Below are 26,006 nucleotides of genomic sequence, written 5' to 3'. Positions count from 1 at the left end.
GATATGATTTCAGTTTTCTTAAATTTACCGAGGCTTGCTTTGTGACCCAGCATGTGATCTATCCTGGAGAAAGTTGCATGAACACCTGAAAAGAATGTGTATTCTGCTGCTTTCAGATGGAATGCTCTATAAATATCAGTTAAGTCCGTCTGGTCTAATGTGTCATTTAAGGCCTGTGTTTCCTTATTAATTTTCTGTCTGGATGATCTGTCCATTGGTGTAACTGGGGTGTCAAAGTCCCCCACTATGTGTTACCATCAATGTCTCCTTTTATGTCTGATAACATTTGCCTTACGTATTGAGGTGCTCCTGTCTTGGGTGCATATAAATTTACCATTGTTATATCTTCTTCTTGAATTGATCCCTTGATGATATGTAGTGTCCTTCTTTGTCTCTTGTAACAGTCTTTATTTTAAAGTCTGTTTTGGGACTTCCCTGGTGGTCCAGTGGTTAAGTATCTGCCCTCCAATGCAGGGGACGTGGGTTCGATCTCTGGTTGAGAAACTAAGATCCCACATGCCGCAGTGCAACTAAGCCCGCATGCCACAACTAGAGAGAAGCCTGTGTGCCACAACGAAGAGCCCACGCACCACAATGAAAGATCATTTGTATCTCTCTCTATCTGCTGCAACATTTCATGCTGCAACAAAGATCCCGTGTGCCACAACTAAAACCCGACACAGCCAATAAATAAATAAATAAAATTAAAAAAATAATAATAAAGTCTATTTTGTCTGATATAAGTATTGCTACTCCAGTTTTCTTTTGATTTCCATTTGCATGGAATACCTTTTTCCATCTCCTCACTTTCAGTCTGTATGTGTCTCTAGATCTGAAGTGGGTCTCTTGTAGACAGCACATATATGGGTCTTGTTTTTGTATCCATTCAGCCAGTCTATGTCTATTGGTTGGAGCAATTAATCTGTTTACATTTAAGGTTATTATCAATATGTATGTTCTGATTGACATTTTGTTAATTGTTTTGGATTTGTTTTTATAGGTCTTTCTTTTCCTCTTTCCTCTTTTGTTCTCTTATGATTTGATAACTATCTTTAGTGTTGTGTTTGGATTCCTTTTTTGTGTGTATATCTATTATAGATTTTTGGTTTGTCATTACCCTGAGGTTTTGGTATAGCATAAAATCATTTTAAGTTGCTGATCTCTTAATTTCAAATGCATTTTAAATATCCTGCATTTGTACTCTCCTCCCATCATGATTACTGGCTTTGATATCATATTTGTATGTGAATGATTTCCTACCTTTAATATATGTTTGCCTTTACTGGTGAGTTTTTCCATTCATAATTTTCTTGTTTCTAGTTGTGGCCTTTTCTCTTCCCTTAGAAAAGTTCCTTTAGCATTTGTTGTAAAGATGGCTTGTTGGTGCTGAATTCTTTTAGCTTTTGCTTGTCTGTAAAGCTTTTTATTTCTCCATCAAATCCAAACAAGAGTCTTGCTAGGAAGAGTATTCTTGGTTGTAGGTTTTTCCCTTTCATCACTTTAAATATATTGTGCCACTCCCATCTGGCCTACAGAGTTTCTGCTGAAAAATCAGCTGATAGTCTTATGAGGATTCCCTTGTATATTATTTGTTGCTTTTCCCTTGTTGCTTTTAATATTTTCTCTTTGTCTTTCATTTTTGTCAATTTGATTACTACACGTCTCAGCGTGTTCCTCCTTGGGTTAATCCTGTATGGGACTCTATGCACTTCCTGAACTTGGGTGACTGTTTTCTTTCCCATGTTAGGGAAGTTTTCAGTTATTATCTCGTCAAATATTTTCTGAGGCCCTTTCTCTCTCTTCTCCTTCTGGGACCACTCTAATGCAAATGTTGGTGCATCTGACATTGTCCCAGAGGTCTCTTAAACTGTCTTCATTTCTTTTCATTCTTTTTTCTTTATTCTGTTCCACAGCAGTGATTTCTACCACTCTGTCTTCCAGATTACCGATTCATTCTTTTGCCTCATTTATTCTGCTGTTGATTCCTTCTAGTATATTTTTCATTTCAGTTATTGTATTCTTCAACTCTGTTTGGTTGTTCTTTATCTTTCCTAATTCTTTGCTAAAAATTTCTTGTAACTTCTCTCTGTTCATCCATTCTTTTCCCGAGTTCTTGGATCATCTTTACGATCATCACTCTGAACTCTTTCTCGCGTAGATTGCCTATCTCCATGTCACTTAGTTCTTCTTCTGGGATTTTATCTTGTTCCTTCATCTGGAACATATTTCTTTGCTGTCTCATTTTGTTTAAATTTCTGTTTGTATTTTTATGTATGTAGTGGGTGAGTCACATTTCTCAACCTTGGAGAAGTGGCCCTCTATAGGGGATGCCCTCTGTGTCCCAGCAGTATACTCCCCTCTCATCACCCAAGGGCCAGGAACCAGCTGGTCCTAGGGTAGGTTCCGAGTGTGTATGTGCACTCAGTTCCACAGGCTGCAGGATTGTAGTTTCTTGCTTCTGGTGTCTGCCCCCTGGTGGGTGAGGCTGGTCTAGATCCTTGTGCAGGCTTCCTGGTGGGAGGGGCTGGTGCCTGCCCACTGGTGAGTGGAGCTGGGTCTTGGCCCTCTGGTGAGCAGGGCTGTATCAAGGGGTGTGTCTAGAGATGGCTGTGGGCTCAGGAATTCCTTAGGTAGCCCGTCTAAAGACAAGGTGGGTCTGTATTCCTGCCCTGTTTGCTGTTTGGCCTAAGGCATCCCAGCACTGGGGTTAGGCCAGGTCTCGGGGCCAAGGACCCAAGATGTCTGCCTCCAGCCAGAGTTCACATAGGTGAACACTCCCTGCTATGTCCGCCACCAGATTTTATGACCCCAGAGAGAACCACAGCTGCCCCCGCCTCCCCAGGAGACCCTCCAAGACCAGCAGGTAGGTCTGGCCCAGGCTCCTATGGAGTCCCAGTGCATGCCAGATCTTGTGGGCACCCTCCAAGAGTGGTGACTGTTTCCCTCAGTCCTGTGGAGCTCCTGCAATCAAGCCCCACTGGCCTTCAAAGCCAAACTATCTAGGGGCTCCTCCTCCCGATGACAGGCCCCTATGCTGGGGAGCCTGGCATAGGGCTCAGAGCTCTCACTCCTGTGGGAGAACTTCTGCAATATAATTATTCTCCAGTTTGTGAGTCACCCACCCAGGTGAGATGGGATTTGATTATATCGCAAGTGCACCCCTTCTACTGTCTCATTGTGGTTTCTCCTTTATGTCTTTGGATGTATAATATCTTTTTTTGGTAGATTCCAGTCTTTTTTATTGATAGTTGTTCAGCAGTTAGTTGTGATTTTTGGTGAGCTCACGAGGGGAAGTGAGCTCAAGGTCGTTCTAGTTCACCATCTTGTCTCCCTTCCATCAGTTCATCGATTTTTAATTATCCATATGCCCACCCTTTCATTTCCATTAGTAATCAAGATTTAACTGATAAACTAATTTTTTAAAACTGACTCTTCCAATACCAGAAGTCACAGTGGTGTCACTGGCAAAGCCCACTGGGGTCCCCAGGAAAAATAAGATGGAATCTAGGTGATAAGTTCTACCCTCTTCTTTTGTGATTAGTCTAGTTTCACTTGCCTATAGATGGCCCTGTGCAGTGACCTGGCACCGAACACATTGGATTAACGTTCTCAGCACAGAACCACTGTGCCAGACACTTGCCGGCCATGTGCAGAAGCCAGCTTTTGTGTTCATAACCATAGTCTGGGTGGAAGATTTGGAATTGTTTGGAAAAATAAGCAACTGGTCAGAATTAGGGATGAGGAGGTCTCTAATGCCACCAGTCCAAGACCAGTGGGAAAGTTGACGGCACAGTGGACACAAGTGAAGAGGTGAGCACGTGCTGGGACCAGGGTGAACGGTCCACCTGAGGGGCCAGCAGTGAGGAGGGATGACCAAGAGTAATGAGAGAGAGGCTGGGAGGAGGAGGGGCATTAGCAAGCTTTAGCCTCCACAGAGAGCACGTGGACAGCTGGAGAGGGAGCAAAGGCCCCCTCCCTTCCACAGGGGACTTTGGAATCAGTAGCCCCTGGGCTCTCATGCCCATGCGTGGTGGGTGGTCAGGCAACCCTGGGGACTGCACCCCCTTGGTGGGCAGAGGTTGGCACCTGGTCCAGTACTTCCCCTGCACAAGGTGAATGAATAGTCAAGCCAGAGGACCTTAATGGGGGGAGAACTGATATTTGTCGGGTCCTGTAGTGGGTTAAATGGATGCTCCCCCCCCCCCAAAAAATGTATGTCTGTGACCTAATCTCTGCAACCTGTGAATGTGACCTCATGTGGAAAAGGGTGTTTGAAAATCCCTTAAGTTAAACATCTTGAGATCAACAATGATTATCTAAGTAGGCACTAAATCCAATAACTAGCATCCTTATAAGAGACACACAGAGAGACAACAGAGTCGGGGGAGAAGGCCACGAAAAGACGGAGGCAGAGATTGGAGTGATGCAGCCACAAGCCAAGGAAGGCTGAAGCCACCACAAGCTGGGAGAGGCGAGGAAGGCCCCCCGCCCAGAGCCTCTAAGGGAGTGTGGCCCTGCTGAGAGGAAGCAGCACCCCAGGCTCCAGCGCCGGCGCCCACCCGCCTCTCCCATCACCTCCTGCTGCTTCCTTCCCAGGGCCCGAAAGTGCACCTGCTCGGAGGCTGGCCGGGTCGGCTGCTGGAGGCCTGGTGGGTGCCCTGTCTAGGAGCCTGCAGCTCTCCTTAGCAACCGGGCCAGCCACACGGTGGCCCCGAGGGCCCACATGCAGACCTGCCGCCTGAGTCCACACCTTGAATCAAGTGGGCACCAAACCCCTTCTCTACGGAGAGACTTTTCCTGCCTCCCCTCCTGCCTGCAACTGCAGGGACATCCGTCTCCCCTGCCCTCGCACTCCCAGCACCTGGCAAGGAGCCTGGTCTATGCTCAGCCTTTGTTCAAAGAATGAAGAAGGAAGGAACAAAGGCTCTGACAGTGCTGTGAAGAGCCCCTGCCCCAGTACCCACAGGCCTCGGCACCGACTCCCTCATTCCCCCCCCCCCCTTCTATGGCACCTGGGATGAATCTCCATAGGGCAGGCTTTGCATCGTCTGATGACTAAGAAAGCTTCTGGAAGTTAGCGCCTGGGCCTTGTATCTCAATCCCCCAGGCCGGCTCAGTGTCAATCACATAGTAGGTACTCAGTAATTGAAAGGAACCAAGATTTATGAGACACTCTTAGCATCCTTGAATCTGGCCAGCCTGCCTTTCTGCAGGCTGTCACTGCAGAGTGTCACTCCCTACTGGAGCCTGTGCCCCAGCCGTGCTGCATTCCTGGAAGCTTCCAGAAATTGCACCAAGTAGGTGCCTGCTGCAGAAGCAAAGCACAGTCCCTTCCAGGTGGCCCAGGTACAGTCCCTTCTAGGCCACCTGCTCCGGCGCAGAGACACCCCCAGACACACGGCTCATAGCACAAGGTTCTTTATTGTGATGCTCAGTGGAAAACATCTGTAAACCAGCTCACTGTAGTGGTGACGGCTGCAACCATGCTAAGGCACTTTCATTATATAAAAAAAGGGCAGGGGTGGGAGTTCTGTTCACTCCTTTGTGACAGCAACTGGGACCTGAATTCAGAGCTTTTTAGGCATATGTAGCTTTTATATATCTTCATGATTTCTTGAGAGTTTGTTTCCTTAAAAAAAAAAAATGTCTTCTTTGCCATAAGTAAGTCTAAATGCAGCATATACAAAACAGTTAGGAACACAGGGAAATTCAGCCACCAGTGTAGACCAGTGTAGGACAAGCTACTCTCTTCTAGACGTGGTTCCAAAGGAAAGGCAGTGATAAAGACTTGGAATTTTACCATTTATTACAGTTAGAGGGAGAAAAGACAACTTTTTTTTTCTTTTAAAAATATCTGTGCAGATGGCAGAGTCTTGAATTATACTGAGTCAACGGTGCAGGTCAACTACCCTCGGGCCCCAGTCCTGGAGTAGGTTCGAGATCACCTGGCCCTTTCCACTGCTCTGGCTGTCAGGCTCGGGACAAGTCCCTTAACCATTAAATATATTTGGTCCCCAAGAGTGTTGGGAGAGGTCACTGCTGGCCTCTCCAGCTTGGCCCCTGGGCCCTGTCTTCTCAGCCCAGAAGCCCTGCTGCAGCAGGGGCGGGCTGCCCTCGGCAAAGGAGGGAAAGGGGTCATCATTGCACTTGAGACATTTCAGAATCAGGAAGGTGACAGTGGCGCCGCCCGGCAGGGGTGGGGAGGAACGCCCCTCCCTCCCCGCGCCAGCTTCCTGTGCCCTGCACAGAGGTGGACCCCCTGGGCCTGCTCATGCCGGACCACCCAGAGCCCACGGGAGTGGGGGGCCGCTGGGGCAGAGGGTGTGAGGTCACCGCGTGTGATTGCCAACAGCAAAGAAGGGAGAGGGTGGCGGAGGCGGGGGAAGGTGACAACTCTTCTGGGGCATCGGGCTAGCAAAACTCCTTAGTCTGAAGAAAAATAGATTCGTAGAAAACTCTCTTGCCCATCCCCGGAGGCCTGCCCTCCTCACCTCACCATCTTGTGCTTTTCGGCAAGGGAAGGGGGGAGATCCTGCTGGTCGCTCTGTTCCTGGGCCAGGGCCCAGGACCCTGACTCTTTGGTATTAGATTCCGGGGGGCGGGGGGGATGGTGGGAGGGGAGCAGGAGGGGCTGCAGCAGAGGAAGCCGGAACGCCCTTCAAGGAGGCCTGGGGGGATGGGCGGGGAGGTGAGGCCTGAGGTCCCCTGGCCTGGGGGGACGAGGTGGGGTCACGGTCACAGCACTCCCAGGAGGGAGGAGGGGTGCTGCAGGGGCTGGGAAGGGGAAGCGGAGTCGGTGCTGTCGTCCGTCTCGGGCAGCAGGAGAAGAGGTTGTTACTCGGCCGCTTTGGCCTCAGCCCCGTCGGCTTTGCCGTCCACCTCCTCGTCCGAGCAGTCGCCGGCACCTTTCCGGGCCATTCGGCGGGGCACGACAAACGGCAGGTCCCCACGCCTGGGGGCAGAGGCAGCAGTCAGCAGGGTTGGCCAGGCGGCCGCAGTACTGCTCATGTGTTTCAAAGTGACCTTTAGAGGGAAACTAGCTCCTGACATCCCACAGGGAGAAGCAACGGGGGGGCAGGGGCCTCCGGGGACACAGCCTCCAGCGGGGACAGGAGGGCTGTCCCCTCCTGCCCCCCCGGCCTGAAGCTTCCCACTTTCACCCAAAACACTAGCAAAAAACTGTCAGGTAACGGGGGCTGATTAAAAGGGGGGAGGCACAAGAGCAGATGAAGCTGCCTCTGCAAAATGCCACCCCCTGATCACACTTAGTACCAAACAGGTGAAACTAAGAGACACACATGACTGTGTACAGTGTACAAAGACAGGCGTCTCCTTCCGGTCGCGGCTAAGAAAATCGGTACCACACACTGACTAGACTGTCTGCTCTTGTTGCTTTTATGCTTTAAAAAAACGATCACTGGGAAAAGGAGGTAAGCAGTGAGAATCTCGACCAAAAAGACCCTCTGCCTCAACCATTTCATGCTGCCTGAATGTGACACTCCTTTGAGAATCGCCAAGCAGCCCTTTCCATTGGTTCAGAGTTAGAAGATGCCTGTCTTCACCCAGCGCCTAAAGCTGTGCCAGGGACCGGCCGGGTTGCCTCAAGCAACTTCTAGTTGACAAAACCTGAAAACGTTCTCATCGGGTTTAGCGCTGCGACAGGAAGAGACTCTTCAGGCAGGACGGGAATAAATCACCCGGAGAGTTTATTTAAAAGGCCGGGCTAGGACTTCCCTGGTGGCGCAGTGGTTGAGAATCCACCTGCCAATGTAGGGGACACGGGTTCAATCCCTGGTCCAGGAAGATCCCACATGCCGTGGAGCAACTAAGCCCGTGCACCACAACTACTGAGTCCACGTGCCACAACTACTGAACCCATGTGCCTAGAGCCCGTGCACCACAACTAGAGAAAGCCCGCGCGCAGCAACAAAGACCCAGCACAGCCATAAATAAATAAATAAATTAATTAATTAATTAAAAAAAAAAAAAAGGCCGGGCTACAGCCCAGGAGGCAAGGAGAACGAGGAAGGACTCTCTGACCGGCACTTTCTCGGCGTCATTAAGCACCTTGCTCACTGACATCTAGCTGAGAAAGGTGACCGAGTTTATAGGAGCCTCATTTTCCGAATTCTGCTTTTCAGGACAAACTAACTTTTTGAAGGAGAGAGGGTCTTGCGAACGGGCAGGTGGGGCCGGCGGGGCTTACCTGAGCTTGTTCTTGAGGGAGCTGACCTCGCGGTTCATGGCATCCGCGGTCTCCGTGGCATCCTCCAGCTCGCGCTGCAGTTTCCGGCGGGAGGCGTTAGCCCTCTGGGCCTCTTCCTCGGCCTCCTCCAGCTGCCGCTTGAGCTGCTTCAGGCGGGTGGACGCCTTGTCCACCTGCGGAGACGCGTGGCCAGGGGCCCCGGTCACGACCCCTCATGCCTGTGGCCCTCCCCGCCCTCAGCCGCCAAGGGGCAGGGCCCTGCTCCGTCGCCAACACACCTGGTCCTTGTACTGCTCGGCGTTCCTCCGCTCATCATCCACCTGCAGCAACACATCCTTCAGCTTCTTCTCGGCCCGACGCACCTGCTTGCAAGCCGCCTGGCGCTCCCTGAAAGGCATGAACACAGAGGCTCAGGGGGGCACCCTCTTTCGGAGGGTCTGGCCAACAAATCCACAGGCCGGGCCACCCATTCCCGGGCCTCACTGGTACTTCCTCTGATGCTAAGGTGGACTGTCTTTACTGAACACTCTTATGAAGGCACTGGGATTAGCCCCATTTCACAGGTAAGGAAACTGAGGTTCAGGGAAGGGAACTGACACATCTCAGAGAGCACATATAAAGCTAGGAAAAAGAGGACTTCCCTGGCGATCCAGTGGTTAAAGACTCTGTGCTTCCAGTGCAGGGGGCATGGGTTCAATCCTTGCTCAAGGGAACTAAGATTGCACATGCTGCTCAGTGCAGCCAAAAAAAAAGCTAGGAAAAAGGAAGATTGACCCCCATTACCCCCAAAGAAGTCTCAGTCTTGCTGAGCCCACGGATGGGCTGCCCAGGTGGGTGGGAACCCCACCTCTCTGATTCAGTCCTCAGAGAGTCATCAGGCTCCCCAACTTTAGAAGTGGGCTGTGGGTCCTATTCAAACTCCACAAGCCCCAGCAAAAGGCCCCAGGGAAAGGGATGAGAGCCCCGTCAGGATGGGGGGAAACAGTCTCAGGGATGGGCACACAGAGGAGCCGGCAGATGGTGCCCGGTGACGAGCGAGGGGCACCCACTTGGTCTCGTTGTCCAGCTGCTCCTCCAGCTGTGCGATCTTGGCCTCGAGGGCGGTGATGGAGGCCTTGTACTTGGACTTGACAGTGCCCTCCATCTCCTGCAGCTTGACCTTGAGCTCCTTGTTCTGGCGCTCCAGCTGCTGCCGCGCGTTCTCGTTCTTCTGGGTGTGACTGCGTTCCAGGTTCAGATCGGTGTTGATCTGGTCGATCTGTGGGAAGAAGGGCTGGTGACCTTGAGGAAGGCGGGGATCCCGGCTGGGGGCAGAGGAGGGGCAGCTGGACCCTGCAGGGCCCCTGATCACTAGGCCTTCCCAGAAGAGGGAGCTGCCCAACGTGAAGGGTCCAGAAGCAGCTCAACACCCGAGAGAGAGGAACCAAGGAGCCAGTGCAGGCACCAGGACATTATCCCCTAAGCATCAGGGGGCGGCTGCCTCTGCCTCGGCCACTGGGGAGGCCCACTCACGTCACCGAGGCGGCCCTGGTGCGGAGAGAGGCCCGGCCGCCCCGGCCACTCACCTGCAGGTTTGCCTTCTTCAGCCTGTCGTTCACCAGCTCCGTATTGCCCTGCTCCTCCTCCAGCTCCTCCTCCAGCTGTGCGATGCGGGCCTCCAGGCGCCGCTTCTCCTCCAACGCCAGGGCACTGGGGAGTGGGGGGAGAGGTGAGAGGGGCCGAGCCAGAGCGGGGAACCCCTCACCAGCTCGCTCCTCGCCCGGCGGAACACGCCGCGCTCACGCCGGCTCACCCTTTGCCGCTGCTGTTGGCTATCTCGTCAGCCAGCTCGTCCCGCTCCTGCTGGGCCTGGCGCTTGGCACGTTCGGCAGCCGCCAGCTCCTGCCACGGGAACCCGGAATGTGACCCACCGGGGCCGCCCGCAGCCAACAGCCCTCCTCTGTCCCCGGTACTGTGAGCCCCTGGCCCCCACTTCCCAAACCCCTTCCCAGGCCTGCCTCCTCCATGAAGCCCGTTCTCAGGAGCCCCTCTGAAGTCACAGCTTAGGCACCGTATGATGACACAGCCCCCATATCTAAGTGCTAAAAACTAAGCCAGGTGCCGGGGAGGTTGCAATAAACAGGAAATCATCCTGGCCTGACGGGATGCCGGTCCCTCTACCTTCCAGGCAGACAGGAAGCAGGGGCGACAGGACAAAGACGTTGAGTTAAGGCCAGAGTGCGGGGCTCTGAAAGCCGGTGGGGGCAAGGGCTTCACCCTGAGGGTGAGGCGGCCTCACCAGAGACCCACGTGTGCAGGAGGGCACAGCCGGTCTGGTCAGGGCAGACGAGGAGAGCCTGGATGCCTGGCCCGGCTAGGAGCAACTTGGTAGCCAGCATCCTCAAGGCAGAAGACTGCCTAGAGCCTGGGGAACGCTTTCACAACCTGCCTCGCGTGAGGGACAAGGCCGCCAAGGGGACACTCAGTGCCGTAAGCCTGTGGGAGGGACCCCTCCTTGCCAGGCAGCAAGTCACAGCAGGCCGTGGTGAAAGCCTCGCTTCATGAGGGAGCCGGCCCCAGGAGGTGACAATTTAATTCACACACACGTTTTAATCACACCAGGGAGCCCTGCTACATAATGAAACCCTGAGGGGTGTTCTTTCAGAAAGCAAGAACCACCCCAGCCCATTCCTGGAGCTTGGCCCGTTCTTCCAGGTCTGCTCGGGTGGCCCAGGCAGGTGGGTGGAGGCCCCGAGCGCCCTGCTCCGGCCCGGCCCACCTCCTGCAGCTGGATCATCTCGGCCTCCATGCTCTTCAGCTTCTTCTCGTTCTCCTTGGCCTGCGCCAGGATCTCCTCGCGGGAGGCGCGGGTGTCATCCAGCTCCCGCATGTAGTCCTTCATCTGGGCCTGAGGGCAGGGAGGAGAGGCTTGGTGCCACCATCCCAGCCACTCCCGTGTGCCCACCCCCCGCACAGGGACACCCCGCTAACGGGGACCGATGGCTGGGTCTCAGCCTGCGGCCACATTCAACCAACATAGCTATAAAAGGGCAAAAGAGTAAAGACAAAGCTTCCCTTTATTCTATACCATCTTTACACGCTTTTGACTGTTAGGATTTACAAAGCACACCTGCCGCAGCGTTAGTCCCCGGGTGGGTACAAGTCCAGCTATGTTTTTGTTTACTTTCTACCACCTCCTGTTGATTTGGATCCCGCGCTCTGGCGCCATCCCCACTGCTCCAGGTCAACGGCCACCTGCCAGGTTAGTCCCGGCAACATGGCGTGGTCATAGGTCCTTTGTTCACTGGTGATTCGTTTTAACTCTGAAGATCTTGGGAAATAGTTGTGGTTTTTTTCCTTTTGCAGATAAATCCTAAATTGGGATTCCCCAGGCCAAAGGATACAACCCTTGCTGGGCACGGCCAAGTGGTACCAGGTAGAGCGGCCACCAGCAATGAGAGCACCTATGCCCTACGACCTCGCAAACACCAGCGTTTACACTCGTTCTTATTGTTGCTGGTTTGCTGGATATGATGTGGCATCTCAGAGCTGATTTTTTAAACTTATTATTCTTTCATTACTGATGAGGCCAAGTACGTGTTCTGTGCTCCGGGCTGCTTCTCTGAACCATCAGCTTGGAACCTTTCACCATCATCCATTAAGGCTGGAATGGGTCACGTCTGGTTTATTCTAGAAATCTGCCACTAAGTGACTAAGTGACTATAACGCCATTGCATTTCTAGGTGTACACTTGTTTCTTTGTTTAAGACACTCAGAGACAACAATCTTACTGCAAGTTTGCTTCTGACTAGTTTGTTTCTGCTCAGCTTCTGGGTTTCCATCTGTGAGATGGAGCTAAAGGCACCCAAGACCTTCCTCGGGGAGGGCAAGGTGGCACTTGCCAGCATTCATCGGCCACCCCACTAGTGTCCCAGCCCCGTGCTGAGCCCAGCGCTGCCATGTGCAGCCGGCTCCGGTTTGGTCCAGCCTGAGCTCACCTGCAGCTTCCGCAGCTGTTTGATGGCTTCGTCCCGGTTCTTGTTGGCCGAGTCAATGTGGGCCTCCAGGTCCTTCAGGTCCATCTCCAGCTTCTTCCGAGCAGCCACGGCCATTGAGCGCTGCTTCCTCTCATCCTCCAGCTCAGCTTCCATCTCCCGCACCTGGGGAGATGCCGACGGCTCAGGAGGCCGGACATACCCACAGACCCTGCCTCAGCTCACGGCCCAGGTGGGCTTGGTCCAGTCCCATGGCGTCCACGGGGCCTCCCGGGACAGTGCGGATTCCTGACCATAAAACCCTAGTAGACGGGGTGACCGACCCCCAGGCAGAGGATTGGAATGTGAGGGCATGGAGGGCATAATCAGGGGACTCCCACAGTCCCAGCGGAAGGAGAAAGGAGCCCCCAGAACCCGGGGCTCCCTGCCCGCCTCTGCCCAGGGGAGCGGGAGGGCCGTCCGCACCTGTCTGACCAGCTGCTTCTTCTTCTCCTCGCTCTGCTCGTCGCGGCCCTGCAGGTCCCGCTCGAACTGGGCCTTCAGGGCCTGCAGGTTCACCTCCAGCCGCAGCTTGGCGTCCTCGGTGGCCTGCAGCTCGTCCTCCAGCTCCTCGAGCTGGGTCTTCATCTCCTCCACCTGCTGCTCCAGGGCCCGCTTGGACTTCTCCAGCTCGTGGACCTGCCGCCGAGGGGACCCGGTCAGGAGCAGAGGGGCGCGAGGCCCCCAGGGTCCCCGGCCTCAGTGTCCGTGAGCCCCTGACCCTTCGCGTCCTGAGGCCATCTCCCCCCTCCCCCGCCCCCGCCCCCGCCCCAGTGCCGGCCGCGGGCTCGGGGACGCACGCTCTTGCCGACGTCGTCCTTGGAGCTCATGAGGTCCTCCATCTCCGCGCGGAGCTGCTTGTTGAGCCGCTCCAGCTCCGCCTTCTGCTCCACGGCCTCCTCCAGAGCCCGGGCCAGAGACAGCGCCTTGGTCTCCTTCTCCCGGGCCTCCGCCTCCGCCCGGTCGCGCTCCTCTGCGTACTTGGCGGAGATGGTCTTCTCCTCGGCCAGGAGCTGGGAGACAGGCGGGCACCATGAGGCTCGAGCAACCGGCTCTCAGAAAGAGCTCAGGGCCTGCTGGCCTCTGGCAGGTAAAGCATCCGGGCCCGAACTCCCTGGGGAAGGAGGGTCCCAGGGGCCAGGTCTGGGGGGAGGGGGACCAAGGAGAGCAGCGAGCCGGCTGCTTCCGATTGTGACACGTGCTGTGCAGTGTGTCCTCGTAAGCAGACGAAGGCGGAGATGGCCTCTGCCACAACCCATTAGCGTCTGTGTAACTTTTATCACTTAGTAACCAAGGTTCTTTATGACACTCAGTGCCCCTTCCAGGAGAGCCCACAGGAAGTAAATATTTCACCCTCAGGACCTGGAAAGCCCCTAGTTTTCCTGAATGACTGGTTGGCATTTACCTTGAAAAGAATGTGAATCTGGCTACTCGGAGGCACGAATCCCGTGTGGCCCTCCTCCAAGGATGTGAGGCATCTTTTCCCTGCGCTGGCCCACCCTGACCGTATCATCTTATTTTCCCCCCTTCCCCTTCCCTTTGCTTCAGCACCTCTTTATTCCATGGACTTATTTCTTAAATGGGCCAGATGGGAAACGCTTTAGACGTTGCACGTGTGACTTCAGACTTTGCGTAAACTGCTACGTTAGCACAAAAGCAGCTGTAGTGACAGCTGTGCACAATACCTCTGTCCACAACAGGCAGTGGGCGCCCTCGGCCAGTTTGCCGACCCCTGCTTTATGCCATTTTTCTATCCCACCCCACTGTCTGCGTCTCGATAAGCTGCCTCAGATCTCCTGGAGTAAGCAAGAGTTATGAACGTATAAAGAAAAATTCTAATTAGAGAAGATTCGAAAAACATAAAAAACCAAGAAAGGGGAAAAGTTGCTCCCAAACCTATTGTGTGAAGACACCCAGTTCTGAGCGCTTTCTTTCCAGGTGCCTCAACGAGCTGGAATCCGGGAGGGCCCTCTGACTGCCTGCCCCCCAGGGCCTCCTCCCGAGGTGGGCGATGGTGACCCCGGGCCAGGCTGACGGACAGCGGCTCCTGCCCGAGGCAGGGTGTCTGACGACGGGAGGACACGAGGCGGTGGCAGCACCCACAACACCCACCTGGTCGAACTTCTTCTGCTTCTTCTCCAGGTTGGAGACGCTCTGCCGCTGGTGGTCCAGGTCCACGAGCAGGTCGTCCAGCTCCTGCTGCAGCCGCGTCTTGGTCTTCTCCAGCTTGTCGTAAGCGGCCACCTTCTCCTCGTAGCGCTGGCTCAGCCCCTCCAGGTCCTTCTGGAGCTTCCTCTTGGCCTCCTCGGCCGTCTCCAGGCACCCCACGCCGTCCTCCACCTTCTTCCTCATGTCGGTGACCTGGGCGGGAGCAAGGGGTAAGGAGGCACCCGGCACGGCACCTGCTCGGGTAACATGCCCGCACCTGGGACAGCTGGGAGCTGGCCTGCCACCCGCCAGCGGAGGAACAGGGCGCCAACCCAGTTACGGAGACGGCTCCCCCAACCACTTCCCTCTCCCTCTGGGGCCAGGGAAATGGAGTTTCTGCAGAGGGCAGGTGCCTAGCGCATGGAGCCCAGGGGAGGCGGACACCGCAGGTCAGCTTGGGAAGGCCTCTCAGTCGTGACCTGCACCAGCCGCTCGTACCAAGACGGAGGCCTACAGTGGGAAGCCTCCTCCCCTCCCCTCCCCTCCCCTCCCCTACCCCAGGCAGCAGCCTGGTGCCCCCTGCCTGCAGGCGTCCGTCTCGCAGCCCCCTCCTCGCATCTGGACACACATCTGCCACCGTGCACACACTCCCTACCGCCACCCAGGTGTGGAACTGAGCCTGCATCCTCCCCGACCTGGGGCAGATCTTCTGGCACGTTAAGTCCTAAGACAGGATCCGGAAGAGGGCCCTTGGTCTATCTTTGGCCCCAGACCCTTTCAGAGTCTAGAGAAGACTATGACCTCCTTCTCATAACGAGGTTTTAACATGCATAAAGCAAAATACGTAGGATTACCAAGAAACCAATATAGAAAAGTGCAGTTGTCGGGTATTTTTTAAGACTGTGGTTCAGTAACCATCGTGCTTCTTTATCAGCACAGCAGATAGCAGGCTCCTGAGTAGCTAGGAGCACGAAGACCTTCCCAAAGCCTGGCCTCAGCTCAGACACGATGACCGGTGGTTTCTACTGAACAGGCCACAGGCACTGCTAGGGCCACGGCTTGTTGCCTACATTCACAACAGAAGAAAATGCTGAAGGCCAGCTGGAGATTGGTGAAATGAAGATGTACGTCTCCTCCACCCAAGTTCACGGATTCCTAAATTCTCCTTGGGGACCCCAGGCATGAGCCCTGGTCTGGGGAGGGCAGGAGCTCCCCAAGGGAAGGTGTCCAGCTCGGGGAGGCCTGGGTGGACCCAGCGGCAGGGCTGTGTTCTGGAGTCCAGGTGGGCGCCCCGCCAGAAGCTCCCCAGCCTGCAGGCTCCAACCCACAGTTCCCTGGGGTGTCTTGCAGGGAGCCGGCTCCGAACCTGGGCGTGGAGGGTGGCGATCTGCTTCTCGAGGTTCCGCTTGGCCTCCTCCTCCTCCTCCAGCTGCTCCTTTAAGGAGTTCTTCTCATCCTCCACCTGCTTCAGCTTGGTGCTCAGACTCAGCTTCTGCCGGTTCTCCTCCTGCAGGAGCTCCTACTCCGAGAACAAGGAGGGCAGGGGCTCAGGACCCGCAGCGTCAGGGCCTCACGGTCCCCACACCCTTGGTGGAAGAGGGGAGCGGTCCCTCGGATTCAGGGGGCAGCCAGCAAAGACCTGACAAGGAGCCGGGAGGACGCAGAGAGCCCACGGATGCAGGGGAGGATGCTCTGAGACAAAGACCCAGAAGCCTGGCCCCTAATGCCGTGCGGGCACAGGGACCCGTCGCCGCCCTTACCTGCGTGTCCTGCAGCTGTGACTCCAGAGCGGAGAAGTCCTTGGTGAGCTTGCTGGACTTGCTGTCCGACTGGGTGAGAAGACCTGTCACATTGTCCAGCTCGACCTGCGCACGGATGGGAGACAAAGCCCCGTGAGCTCGACCACGGCTGCTTGGGCCCCACCTCGGCTCTCTTGGCCATGCTGGACCTGAGTCACAGGCTGAACCCCAGAGGCCTCGCAGATTGAACCAGGTTGCGGAGACAGAGAGAGAGAGAGAAGAGTGGGAGCCCTGGCGATGTGGGCCAGGACCCAGGAGGTCCGGAGGAGGCCTCACCTGCAGCTTGGAGACCTTGTCGGCCAGCTCCGTGCGCACGCGCTCCCCCTCGGTGAACTTGACCTGCAGCTCCTGAAGCTGGGCCTCCACCTTCTTGCGCTTGTGCTCGGAGTCCCCCTTGCCCTGAAGCAGCACCTTCACCTCGTTGGCCAGCTCCCCTCGCTCACTCTCCAGGGTCTGCTTGGCCTTCTCGAGGTTGGCTTTCACCTGGCAGCGGGGAGAAAAGCAAAGACGTGAAAGGGGGCACCTGTGACGTGAGGCTGGTCTTTCTAACATCATCGAAGATCCGGCGGATCCAGACCCAGAATCGGCTGCCTTTGCAGCAAAAACGACACTGGGCAAGTCCAGGGGATGACGAGCTGGCAAAGGCCCCAGACTCGGAAGGCTCGGGCCTGACATGAACTCAGCACCCAGCTGGGGCCAGACACCCGGCACGTGGGCTCCCCCAGCTCTCAAACCATCCCTGCCCGGCCTCCTGCACGGGGTTCAGGGAGCATCCAAGGGCAAGATGTCATCATGGCTGATGTTAAGATTTTAGCGCTGTTATTATAGGATGAGGGAAATTATAATTGTTTGTAGTTAAGACTTCCAGGAAAGCCTCTTGAAAATTTGATGTTCAAAGTAACACAGTAATGTTCTTCCAAACAACATAAAAGCCGAGTTTACAGAATAACCACGACAATCCCAATCTAGTCCGCACCGAGCCGGCCACAGCATCACGGGCAAGTTCAAGGGTAAACCGGACCCAGCGTGAATGCAAAGTCACTTTGGGTGAAAACAGCTAAAGGACCAGGCAAGGCTTCAACCTGCCCAGAACCAGGTGGAAATTGAAGGTAGACAGGTAGACAAGGCAGGTTTCTGAAAATATTGTACAGGTTGCCACGTGGAAGAGCCTCTGCATTCTCGGGCTGCCACCAAGGGTGGCCGTGAGCTGGAATCCACGGGATGCAGGACTTGTCTTGCTCAGGAACTGCCCGGCCACAGCTGCCTGGCCGAGAAACCACCTGGGGTCAACATCCCCAGGGTTCTCCCACGAAGACTCCAACTGACCACCTGTTGGGGGTGTTCTAGAGAAGGGACGGGCTTCAGAAAAGGGGACCCCGATGGCCCTCTGAAACTCAGTTTCAGAGTCGCTCCAATTCCATGAAATTTTCTGGTCTGGCAGGTTGATGAACAACATAATAATGAGAATGAGAATAAATGATTCTTGAACAACTTACCGAGCCCTTACTATCTAAGTGCCTCACGTGTTACCAACTCCAACTCTCACATTAATTGTATGAGACGGGCTATCATCAGTCTCCCTTACAGACGGGGAAACTGAGGCACAGAGGGACCTATATCCCCAAGTCACACAGCCACGAAGGGCTGCAGCCTAGACTCTGCAAGGGCCCCCCTGACGGTGGCAGAGCCTCGCGCAGCCGGTCCTGGGGAGGCCCACGCACCCGCTTCGTCTGTTCCAGCTGCTCTGCCAGCTCCTCCACGGCCTGCGAGTGCTTCTGTCTCATCTCCTGGATCTGGGCCTCGTGGGTCTTTGCCTCCTCCTCAAGGGTCTTCTTTAGGATGTTCACTTCCTGTTCACGTTTGGACCTGGACAGAGAAACGCCCTCAGGAGGGAGGCCAGGGATCCAGGAGCGATGCTGCCCTGGGGCTCTTCTGTGGCAGCAGAGAGCCCCCGGCAAGGGGCACTGGTCACCCCAGGCAGCTTTCTGCCCGCTGGCCTCTCTCCGCGGCCATCCATCCTACAGCCCAGGCTCACTGACACACCTTATTTATTTACTTATTTTTTTAATGTACCGTAGGCCTTTTATGTAAGGAATTGGATTTTATTCTAAATACGAGGAGCCAGGAGTGAGTTATAAGCAGATTAATTAAATTAATTAACTTATTTATTTGGCTGCACCATGCAGCATACAGGATCTTCACTCCCCGACCAGGGATCGAACTCGTGCCCCCTGCAGTGGAAGCACAGAGTCCTAACCACCGGAATGCCAGGGAATTCCCCACAGACGCACTTTGTAGAGGCTTCTGTAGCCTTTCAGCTTTAAAGCCCACCCTTGCCTCACCCCAACTCCAAGCCAAGTTCTTCTACTCTAGGGAGAAGCCGCTGAGGAACCATCAGCTTCCGAGCTCTCTGCTCCATGACAACAGGCCACTGTGTGTGTGCAGAGACTTGGGGTCCACCCCTCCCAGGCCACAGCCTCCCCTTTCCTGCACCACCACCCCTATCCCTCAGTGACTGGGGCAGTCGGTCCCAAGACACACCTGAGCTCCTGCTGGGCAGCCGTGGAATCCAGAGTGTCCTCCAACTCTGTTTTCAGAGCCTCCAGCTCTTCCCCGAGGTCCCGTTTCTGCTTCTCAGCTTTATTCCTAGCAGCACGCTCAGACTCCAGGTCTTCTTGGAGTTCAGAAATCTGAGATTCCAGCTCCCGGATCTTCTTTAGGGCCATGTTCTTCTGGGCGGCTTCTTCTTCCACTCTGCCAAAGAGAGCAACAACATCAGGATGAGGTCACTGTCACCTACGCAGAGTCTGCAGAAAAGGCTTTAGAGAGGTGCAGCCAAAGCCACTTCTGGCAGTCATAGTCATGGCCCTTAGGAGCTCTTCTCAGCAAAAACATCTGACGTATCCAGAAGACTTAGCGCTATTCCACTTGGAGAATTCAAAAACCTCACAGAAGAATCATTTCATTTTCCAAATTAAGATTCAGTGCTTTAAACATCAAAAAAAAAAATGAAATGTTAACTGAAAAAAAAAAGGAAATAAAATGCCACAGTCCATGATTACAGCAACTAAGTAAAAATACAAATGTGCTCCGGACTTTGGGTGATAATGATGTGCCAGTGCACGTTCACAAATTGTAACAAATGTATCACTCTTGTGGGGGAGGTTGCTAATGAGGGAGGCTGTTCACGTGGGAACTTGGGAATTCGCTGTAACTTCTGCTCAATTTTGTTATGAATCTAAATATGCCTGGAAAAATAAAATCTATTTTTAAAAAGCATGCCTGTAGCCACGAAATTTTAAAAAGGAAAGAATTGCTATGATTGGATGACTAGGGTTGTGGATGACTTTTTTGGGGATTACAAGTGACAGAGAAGCCTTAGACTGCACTTTTAGTGAACAGAAAACGTTTTGTCATTAATTGGCTTCCAAGACAACAGCGGAGTGCGTGCCCGCAGTTCACTGATGCACCGAGAACCACAGCAGGGGGCACACTGAGAGTGCGGGCGCTGGCTGATGCTCTGGCCCTCACCTGGCCAGGGCAGCCTGGAGCTCCTCCTCTTTCTTGGCCAGCTGCATCTTGAGCTCAGCAATCTGAGCCTGCAGCTCGGCGATCTGGTCACTGAGGTCCGTGGAGTCTCCCTCCAGCTTCCGGCGGGTCTTCTCCAGCTCCTGACGCTGCTTCTCCTCTCTGCGCAGGCGCTCTGAGAAGGAAGAATGGAGAGATGCGAACAGACCCCTCAGTGGCTACAGATCTGTCTTTGTCTTCAAACCTTACATAAAATGCCAAATATTTGTTACAAAACATCTGTGCTGTTTAAATGATCATCATTCACACTCATACCCAACTCCTGGATGAAGGGAAAGAACGTCACCATAAGCTTCCAAGTCCTTGTCTCCCCAACCCCACCCACTGACCCTTCCCACCAAGGGAACTATTTCCCCAAAGTTCGTGTTTACAGTTCCCTCGTTTCCCTTTGAGGCTCCACCATGTCTGCCTCCCTAAAAATTATAACGTTTAGTCTTGCATGGATCTGAACTTACATTAGGGATCTGTCCTATATGAATTCTATGGAGACGGTACAGCGGGGCCAGAGTCCAATGGGCTTTACAACTCCTGTTATGACATCACCTAGGTGATGTCCTTACCTTTCTGTGCCTCATCTGAGTAGTAAGGCTATAAGACAAGCTACTTCCTTAGGCTGTTGGGAGGCTCAAATGTGTTGGTATCTGAAAGCACCTGGAACCGTGCCTGCCCATAGAGTGTGCGCAGTAAGGGCTGGTGACTCTTATTCCTCATCTTACCTTTGTCGCTCAATGTTAAAATCTTGAGATTTAGCAACCTAAGTGTCACTGTAATCGATCCATTTGGACTTCTGTCTGTGTATTCCACCACGTGAACACACCACAACTTGTCTGTCTATCCTCCAGCTGATGGGCACTTGTAGGATAGATGGGCACAGCCTACAGCTGTGTGCCCTCCTGAGCCACGATGCTGTGAGCGTTCTTGCCCATGACTCCCAACGCACATGGACAAGAGGCATGGGTTGCAGGCAAAGCTTCAACCTCACTAGGCACTGGCAGATTGTTCTCCGAAACTGTCTACCAATTTATACTCCCACTGGCAGCGTGTGTGTGTTCTGACTGTTCTACATCTTTGGCAACACTTGTTAGTGTCACACTTTCACGTCTGCCAATCCAGCAGGCCTGCTGCTCCAAGACTCCTGGATGATGGGAGTCTTTCAGACTATTCCCAGGTGAAGAGATCTCTGTGTCAGGACGTCTCTTCCCCTTGATGGCCTGAACACCTTAACCCAGGAGGGGCCAAGAAACCAAGCTGGGAAAATTCTCCTAGCCACCAGCCCAGATGGTTTCGGCCCTACGTCCACTGGGCACTGACAACTGCCCTGCGCACCGGGCTGCCCCACGTCTCCACAGAGGAAGCAGTGGTTTCTGGCTGGAGCTCAGAGCCCCCCCAGTGGTCTGGGCTCCCCTTGCCCCCCGTTCCACTCCTCTCAAGGGGCAGGGGGACAAGGGGTCCCCAGACAGCACAGACCTGGGCTTGTGCCATCCTCCTAGCCACCACGGATCCCAGGGCACAGGGAGACGGAGGCATGATTTGTCTCCCTGCCCCACATGAAGCAATGGCCTCTCGCGATACCTGCCCGGCATCTTACAACACACACAGCATGTCCATGCACATTTAGTTCAGTCCTCACACTCACCCTTTCGCTGTGTCCCCTTAGAGGTAAGAGAAACTCAAGCTCACGGAGGTTAATAGGTACAAGATGACACAGCTAGTAAGTGGCAGAGCCGCAGTCAAACCTAGAAGCTCCTAGGAAGTCTCAGAAGCTTGTGAAACGCATGGTGCGCGACACGAAAGAAACGCCAGAGCTCAATTCTCAACACTCGTCACTTGGGGGAGCGTCCCTCCCAACCAGTGCCTGGAGGTCCAGACTCCACAGGGAGCAGGCGCTGACCCCCATGTCTCGAGGGCACTGGCTGGATACCACAGACCCCAGCCTCGCCTGCACGGAGCGAGTGGGAGACCCGGCCGGCACTCCAGCTCCTGACAGCGAGGCCCAGGCTGGGCCCCCGAGCAGGGGACACTCCAGCGATCCCGAGCCCGACCATTCCTGCCGCCACCCCCTTACCCTCCAGGTCGGTGATCATTGCCTCGTGCTTGTTCTTGAGCTTGGCCAGGCTCTTAGATTTCTCCTCCTCTTCCATGAGGTTGGTGGTGAACTCGGCTATTCTGTCTTCCAACAGCTTCTTCTCCTGGGGGGACAAGGGTGGGTCAGAGCTTAAAGTCAGTTGAGCGCAGAACACGTCAGCTCTCCTCAAGGCACGACTCACCCAGACATTGAGGACTGAATGGCGGGGCAGGGCCTTAAACACCTGGTCAAGTTCATTAGGATTTCCTAGATCAAAGGAGTCATTTTGAAAGGTCACTAGCTCCTCTGAAATAGCTGGGTAAGCCTCCTTAGGACCCATAAAGGGGGTGCCCAAGCCCTTCCTGGGCCTGCGTCCCCCTTTTCTGCTCAGGTAAGAAGAGCCGCCAGGTGACAGTGAGTGTCAGCGAGGGAATTCAGGGCAGGCAGGATGGCGCCACCTTCTCCATGCCTTCGACCTCCCCCTTCCTCACCCCCCAGAGTGCCCCTGCTCTTCTCACTTTCTGCTCTGTGTGGCCACCAGTGGAGCCCTAATCCCACAGCAAGCGGCCACACAGCCAGCGTAACTCCCCACATCACAGGGTCCCGGGCAGCCGTCCTGCCCTGTCAACCTGGCCACCCCCATCCTCTGGAGATGGAGGTCCGCATCCTGACCTTGTCCCTCCTTCTCCTCTAACTTGATTCCCAGCTGCTACCTGTCGCCAGGCGGATGCTGACAGGGACCCAGCCGCTCGGCCCGGTGCCCCGGCTGCCCAAGCCGCTCGCCCCGGTCCCCCGGCTGCCCGAGCCGCTCGCCCCCGTGCCCCGGCTGCCCGAGCCGCTCGCCCCGGTGCCCCGGCTGCCGGGCTGCCGCCCCACCTTGCCCAGCTTGCAGTTCTGGTCCTCCAGGATGATCTGGTCCTCCTCCAGCTTCTTCAGCTTGGCCTCAGTGGTCACCTTCTCTAGCTGAAGCTTCTGCCGGGCGCCTTCCTCCTCCTCCAGCTGCTCCTCCAGCTCCTAACGTGAAGCCAGGGCGACGCCTGAGCAACTGGGATGGGGCCCAGCCCCCACGTGTGCAGTCATGTATTTAAAACTGGGATGCGGGGACAAGAACCCCAGGCCAATCGCGGGGTCACGTGTTCCGAGGGGCCTCGTCCAGCAAGCATCCACCCTCCGCTCCTCAGACCAGCCAGAGCGAGGACGGAGGAGGGGAATTAAACTGGCTTCGACGCTCAGTGGGGCAGCGCTAACAGGCACCTGACACACACGTGTCAGAAATAACCACCCAGGGAATTCCCAGGTGCTCCAGTGGTTAAGACTCCGAGCGCTCACTGCTGATTGGCCTGGGTTCAATCCCTGGTCAGGGAACTAAGATCCCACAAGCCGCGCGGCACGGCCGTTAAAAAAAAAAAAAAAAAGAAAACCGCCCCAAAGAGAACACATCTCCAAGGCTGCCCCCGGGACAAGGGCTGTCCTCCCATGGCACTTGTGGCGCCCCTGCTCCCCACACACCCCATCCCCCGCCCCGTGCCCGGGGTCCGGCCCTGCCCCTCCTCCGGGCACCTGGATGTTCTGCTGCATTTTCTTCTTCTCAGCCTGCAGGTGCTGGCAGCGCTCCTCCTCCTCCTCCACCCTGGCCTCCAGGTCATGGCAGATCTCTTCCAGCTCTTGCTTCTTGGCGGTCAGGCGGGCCCGGAGCTCCTCGGCCTCGGCACACAGCTCCGTTTCTGCCTGGAGCTGCTCCTGCAGCTGCAACTTCTCAGCCATGAGCTGTGAGAGCAAGTGGGAAATGTGAGCTCTTACAGCCGCCTCGGGCCACTTGTACCCACAGCAGAACTGGTCTCCAGTGCAGGCTCCTGCAGGGAGAGCCCTGCTGATGAGAGCAGCTTCCATCTCAGGACGCTTAAGCTGCCAGGCATGTTTAAACATCACGTCCACCATCCCTCACCACCGCTCCGTGAGCTGTACATCAAGATCCCGAGGAAACAGGCTCAGAGAGGGGCTGGGCCTTGAGCCCAACACTCATGAGCTTTCCATCCCATGGGGTAGCCTTCCTACATCACAAAACCCTGAACAGGGTCTGCAGAGAAATTAACCAAGCATGCCTCACCTACTGGTTGCCAGCAGGTGGCAGCACTACCTGGACAGAGCCGGCAGACACCCACCTGGGACTGGAGGGTCTCCATCTCTGAGAGCCTGCTCTCAGCGGCCAGCTGCTTCTCCCGCACCTTCACCAGCTCCTCCTCCTTGGCCATCATCTCCTCCTCCTGCCGGCTCACCTGCAGCAGCGGCTTGACCTAGGAGAGGAGATTGAGGAGGACACACGCTCAGCGGAAGATGCCTGTCCAGGCTGAGAGCCGCGGGGCTTTCCCCTCACCTGTGGAAGCGCAAGCTCATGAGAGTGAGAGGCAGGTAGGACACAGGGCAGAGGAGGTGCAAATGGGTACAATCTTTCTGGAAATCAATTTGGTACTGTGTGCCATAGGCCTCTGACCCACTAATTACATTTCAGGGAAACTACCCCTATGTGTGCATGAAGATGTTCAGGACAGCATTGTTTATAACAGTGAAAATTTCAGAGAGAGAGAAACATCCACTGCTGGAAAAACAGTCAGATAAATTATGAAACATCTCTAGGGAACAGTATGCTGACTTTTTAAAAATGATGCTCATGAAGGAATTTTAAATGCAAAATGCAAAGTACATGACTGTTTATACAAGTCAAAGCTCAGCTATGTAAGAAGGTGTGTGGTTTACACAGCAGAGATTTACCGGGAGTGAAAAAATAATTTCTAAAAAGCAGACTAAATATTGAAACATCTATTCAATATCGACGTTGGCACAAGGATGAAGGGATTATAGGTGAATTTTTATTTTCTTGTTTACCCTTTTGGTTAGTCTAACTTTTCACAATTACCACAGATTACTTATCATAAACAAAAGCAGCCTGAACAACTTTAATAATTAACGAATTTTTTGTGAAGGCTAGGGAGGACCCATCCAGCCGGGTGCAGATTCTGACCTGCCCGTGGTTTCTGGGTGGGCAGCACTGTCGCCACGTGGAGCCGTGGTGGGCGGGCTGCGCCCTGACATCCCGGGAGCCGCCCCTGGAGCCGCCCTAGCCCAGCCTGATAGCACCGTGGCCGTCCACGCCAGACACATGCCCCAGCTCACACCCCTCTAGACCCCATGGGCAGGATCATCCCGGGCTCCTGTGCTGGGCACAGGGACGCAAAGGCAAAGTGCCAGCCCCAGGGCCTGAGCCCTGCTCGTCCCCCGTGTCACGCGGAGGCCCTTCCAGACCCACCTTGGTGAAGAGTCGCCACCACTGCCAGTTGCGCAGCTTGAGGTAGGCGGCACAGTTCCTCTGCAGGACTTTCATGGCCGTCAGCTGCTGCTGCCTCTTGGCGAAGGCCCTGTGGGGCGAGAGTCACAGTCAGCCCTCCAGGCGGGGGATGGCACACCTCCCTCTCGACAGTCCTGACCTCACTCATGGAGGCTTTTCCGGAGGGACCGACCCCTGCCAGGGGCACCACAAAACAGACGTGGCAGGAAGGAGGTCGGCTTCGGGTTGAATCCTGTGGGTGACCTCACAGAGGGTGCCTGGGGCCGAGGTCACTCGGGCGAGTGAGGTCACCACAGATCCGAGTCAAGTGTGAGCCCTGGTCATCAAGTCCATCTATCGACTGCAGCTCCCCACCCTGGTGCCACCCACAATCTTGTGGCTTTGGTTTAGAGGGAGAATGTCAGCAGCTGATGTCCTACACAGGTCCATTTGTCCAAACACCACAAACTCATGCTGCATCCCCCAGCGCTCAGATCTCAGGCTGGAACAGACACCCCTGAGCACAGACACGGAGGGCTCAGGGGACAGATGTGCAGCTGTCCCACCCACCTTCCTGCAGCAAGTCAGCCCCTGACCCCACAGGAGCTGCTCAGGACTCAAGGATGGCCTCCTCCTCTGGGAGCACGGCGTCCTCTGGGGACAGCCGGCTCTGGGTGTCATCCTTACGTGAGGGACACAGGAAGGAACAGCGGTGGCAGGAGCTTTCGTGACGAGCAAATCCAAGCACAGTCACCCCTCCCACCAGCTCACTTTAAACCTCAGGCAGAAATCCAGGAAGCCGGGGGGCAGGAAAGGCCACAGGGGTCTCCCCGGGCCCTGACTGGCATTAGGGCACCCAGGCCAC

General features: G+C 55.0%; 1 protein-coding gene across 1 annotated transcript in view; it reads right to left on the bottom strand.

Annotated features, from left to right (window-relative positions):
• Nucleotides 1–5,402: 5,402 nt before the first annotated feature.
• MYH9 (myosin heavy chain 9) overlaps nucleotides 5,403–26,006 on the bottom strand; it is a 90,088-nt gene continuing 69,484 nt past the window's right edge. Inside the window, exons 20-41 of the mRNA XM_061206501.1 lie at nucleotides 25,124–25,232; nucleotides 23,982–24,113; nucleotides 23,380–23,586; nucleotides 22,696–22,833; nucleotides 21,820–21,943; nucleotides 19,698–19,869; nucleotides 18,708–18,920; nucleotides 17,888–18,032; nucleotides 16,443–16,649; nucleotides 16,128–16,232; nucleotides 15,734–15,886; nucleotides 14,332–14,580; nucleotides 13,020–13,232; nucleotides 12,646–12,858; nucleotides 12,184–12,345; nucleotides 10,965–11,093; nucleotides 9,999–10,087; nucleotides 9,772–9,895; nucleotides 9,256–9,464; nucleotides 8,485–8,593; nucleotides 8,207–8,379; nucleotides 5,403–6,952 (exon numbers count right to left, since the gene is read on the bottom strand). Of these exons, the coding sequence (XP_061062484.1) occupies nucleotides 6,835–6,952; nucleotides 8,207–8,379; nucleotides 8,485–8,593; nucleotides 9,256–9,464; nucleotides 9,772–9,895; nucleotides 9,999–10,087; nucleotides 10,965–11,093; nucleotides 12,184–12,345; nucleotides 12,646–12,858; nucleotides 13,020–13,232; nucleotides 14,332–14,580; nucleotides 15,734–15,886; nucleotides 16,128–16,232; nucleotides 16,443–16,649; nucleotides 17,888–18,032; nucleotides 18,708–18,920; nucleotides 19,698–19,869; nucleotides 21,820–21,943; nucleotides 22,696–22,833; nucleotides 23,380–23,586; nucleotides 23,982–24,113; nucleotides 25,124–25,232 (3,493 nt within the window). The 3' untranslated portion in view covers nucleotides 5,403–6,834. The remainder of the gene's footprint in view (nucleotides 6,953–8,206; nucleotides 8,380–8,484; nucleotides 8,594–9,255; nucleotides 9,465–9,771; nucleotides 9,896–9,998; nucleotides 10,088–10,964; nucleotides 11,094–12,183; nucleotides 12,346–12,645; nucleotides 12,859–13,019; nucleotides 13,233–14,331; nucleotides 14,581–15,733; nucleotides 15,887–16,127; nucleotides 16,233–16,442; nucleotides 16,650–17,887; nucleotides 18,033–18,707; nucleotides 18,921–19,697; nucleotides 19,870–21,819; nucleotides 21,944–22,695; nucleotides 22,834–23,379; nucleotides 23,587–23,981; nucleotides 24,114–25,123; nucleotides 25,233–26,006) is intronic.

This window comes from Eubalaena glacialis, chromosome 11 (genome assembly GCF_028564815.1).
Source record: "Eubalaena glacialis isolate mEubGla1 chromosome 11, mEubGla1.1.hap2.+ XY, whole genome shotgun sequence".
In the NCBI taxonomy this organism is placed as follows: domain Eukaryota; kingdom Metazoa; phylum Chordata; class Mammalia; order Artiodactyla; family Balaenidae; genus Eubalaena; species Eubalaena glacialis.
The sequence above is the reverse complement of the archived record's forward strand: the minus strand, read 5'-3'. Positions and strand labels throughout refer to the sequence as shown.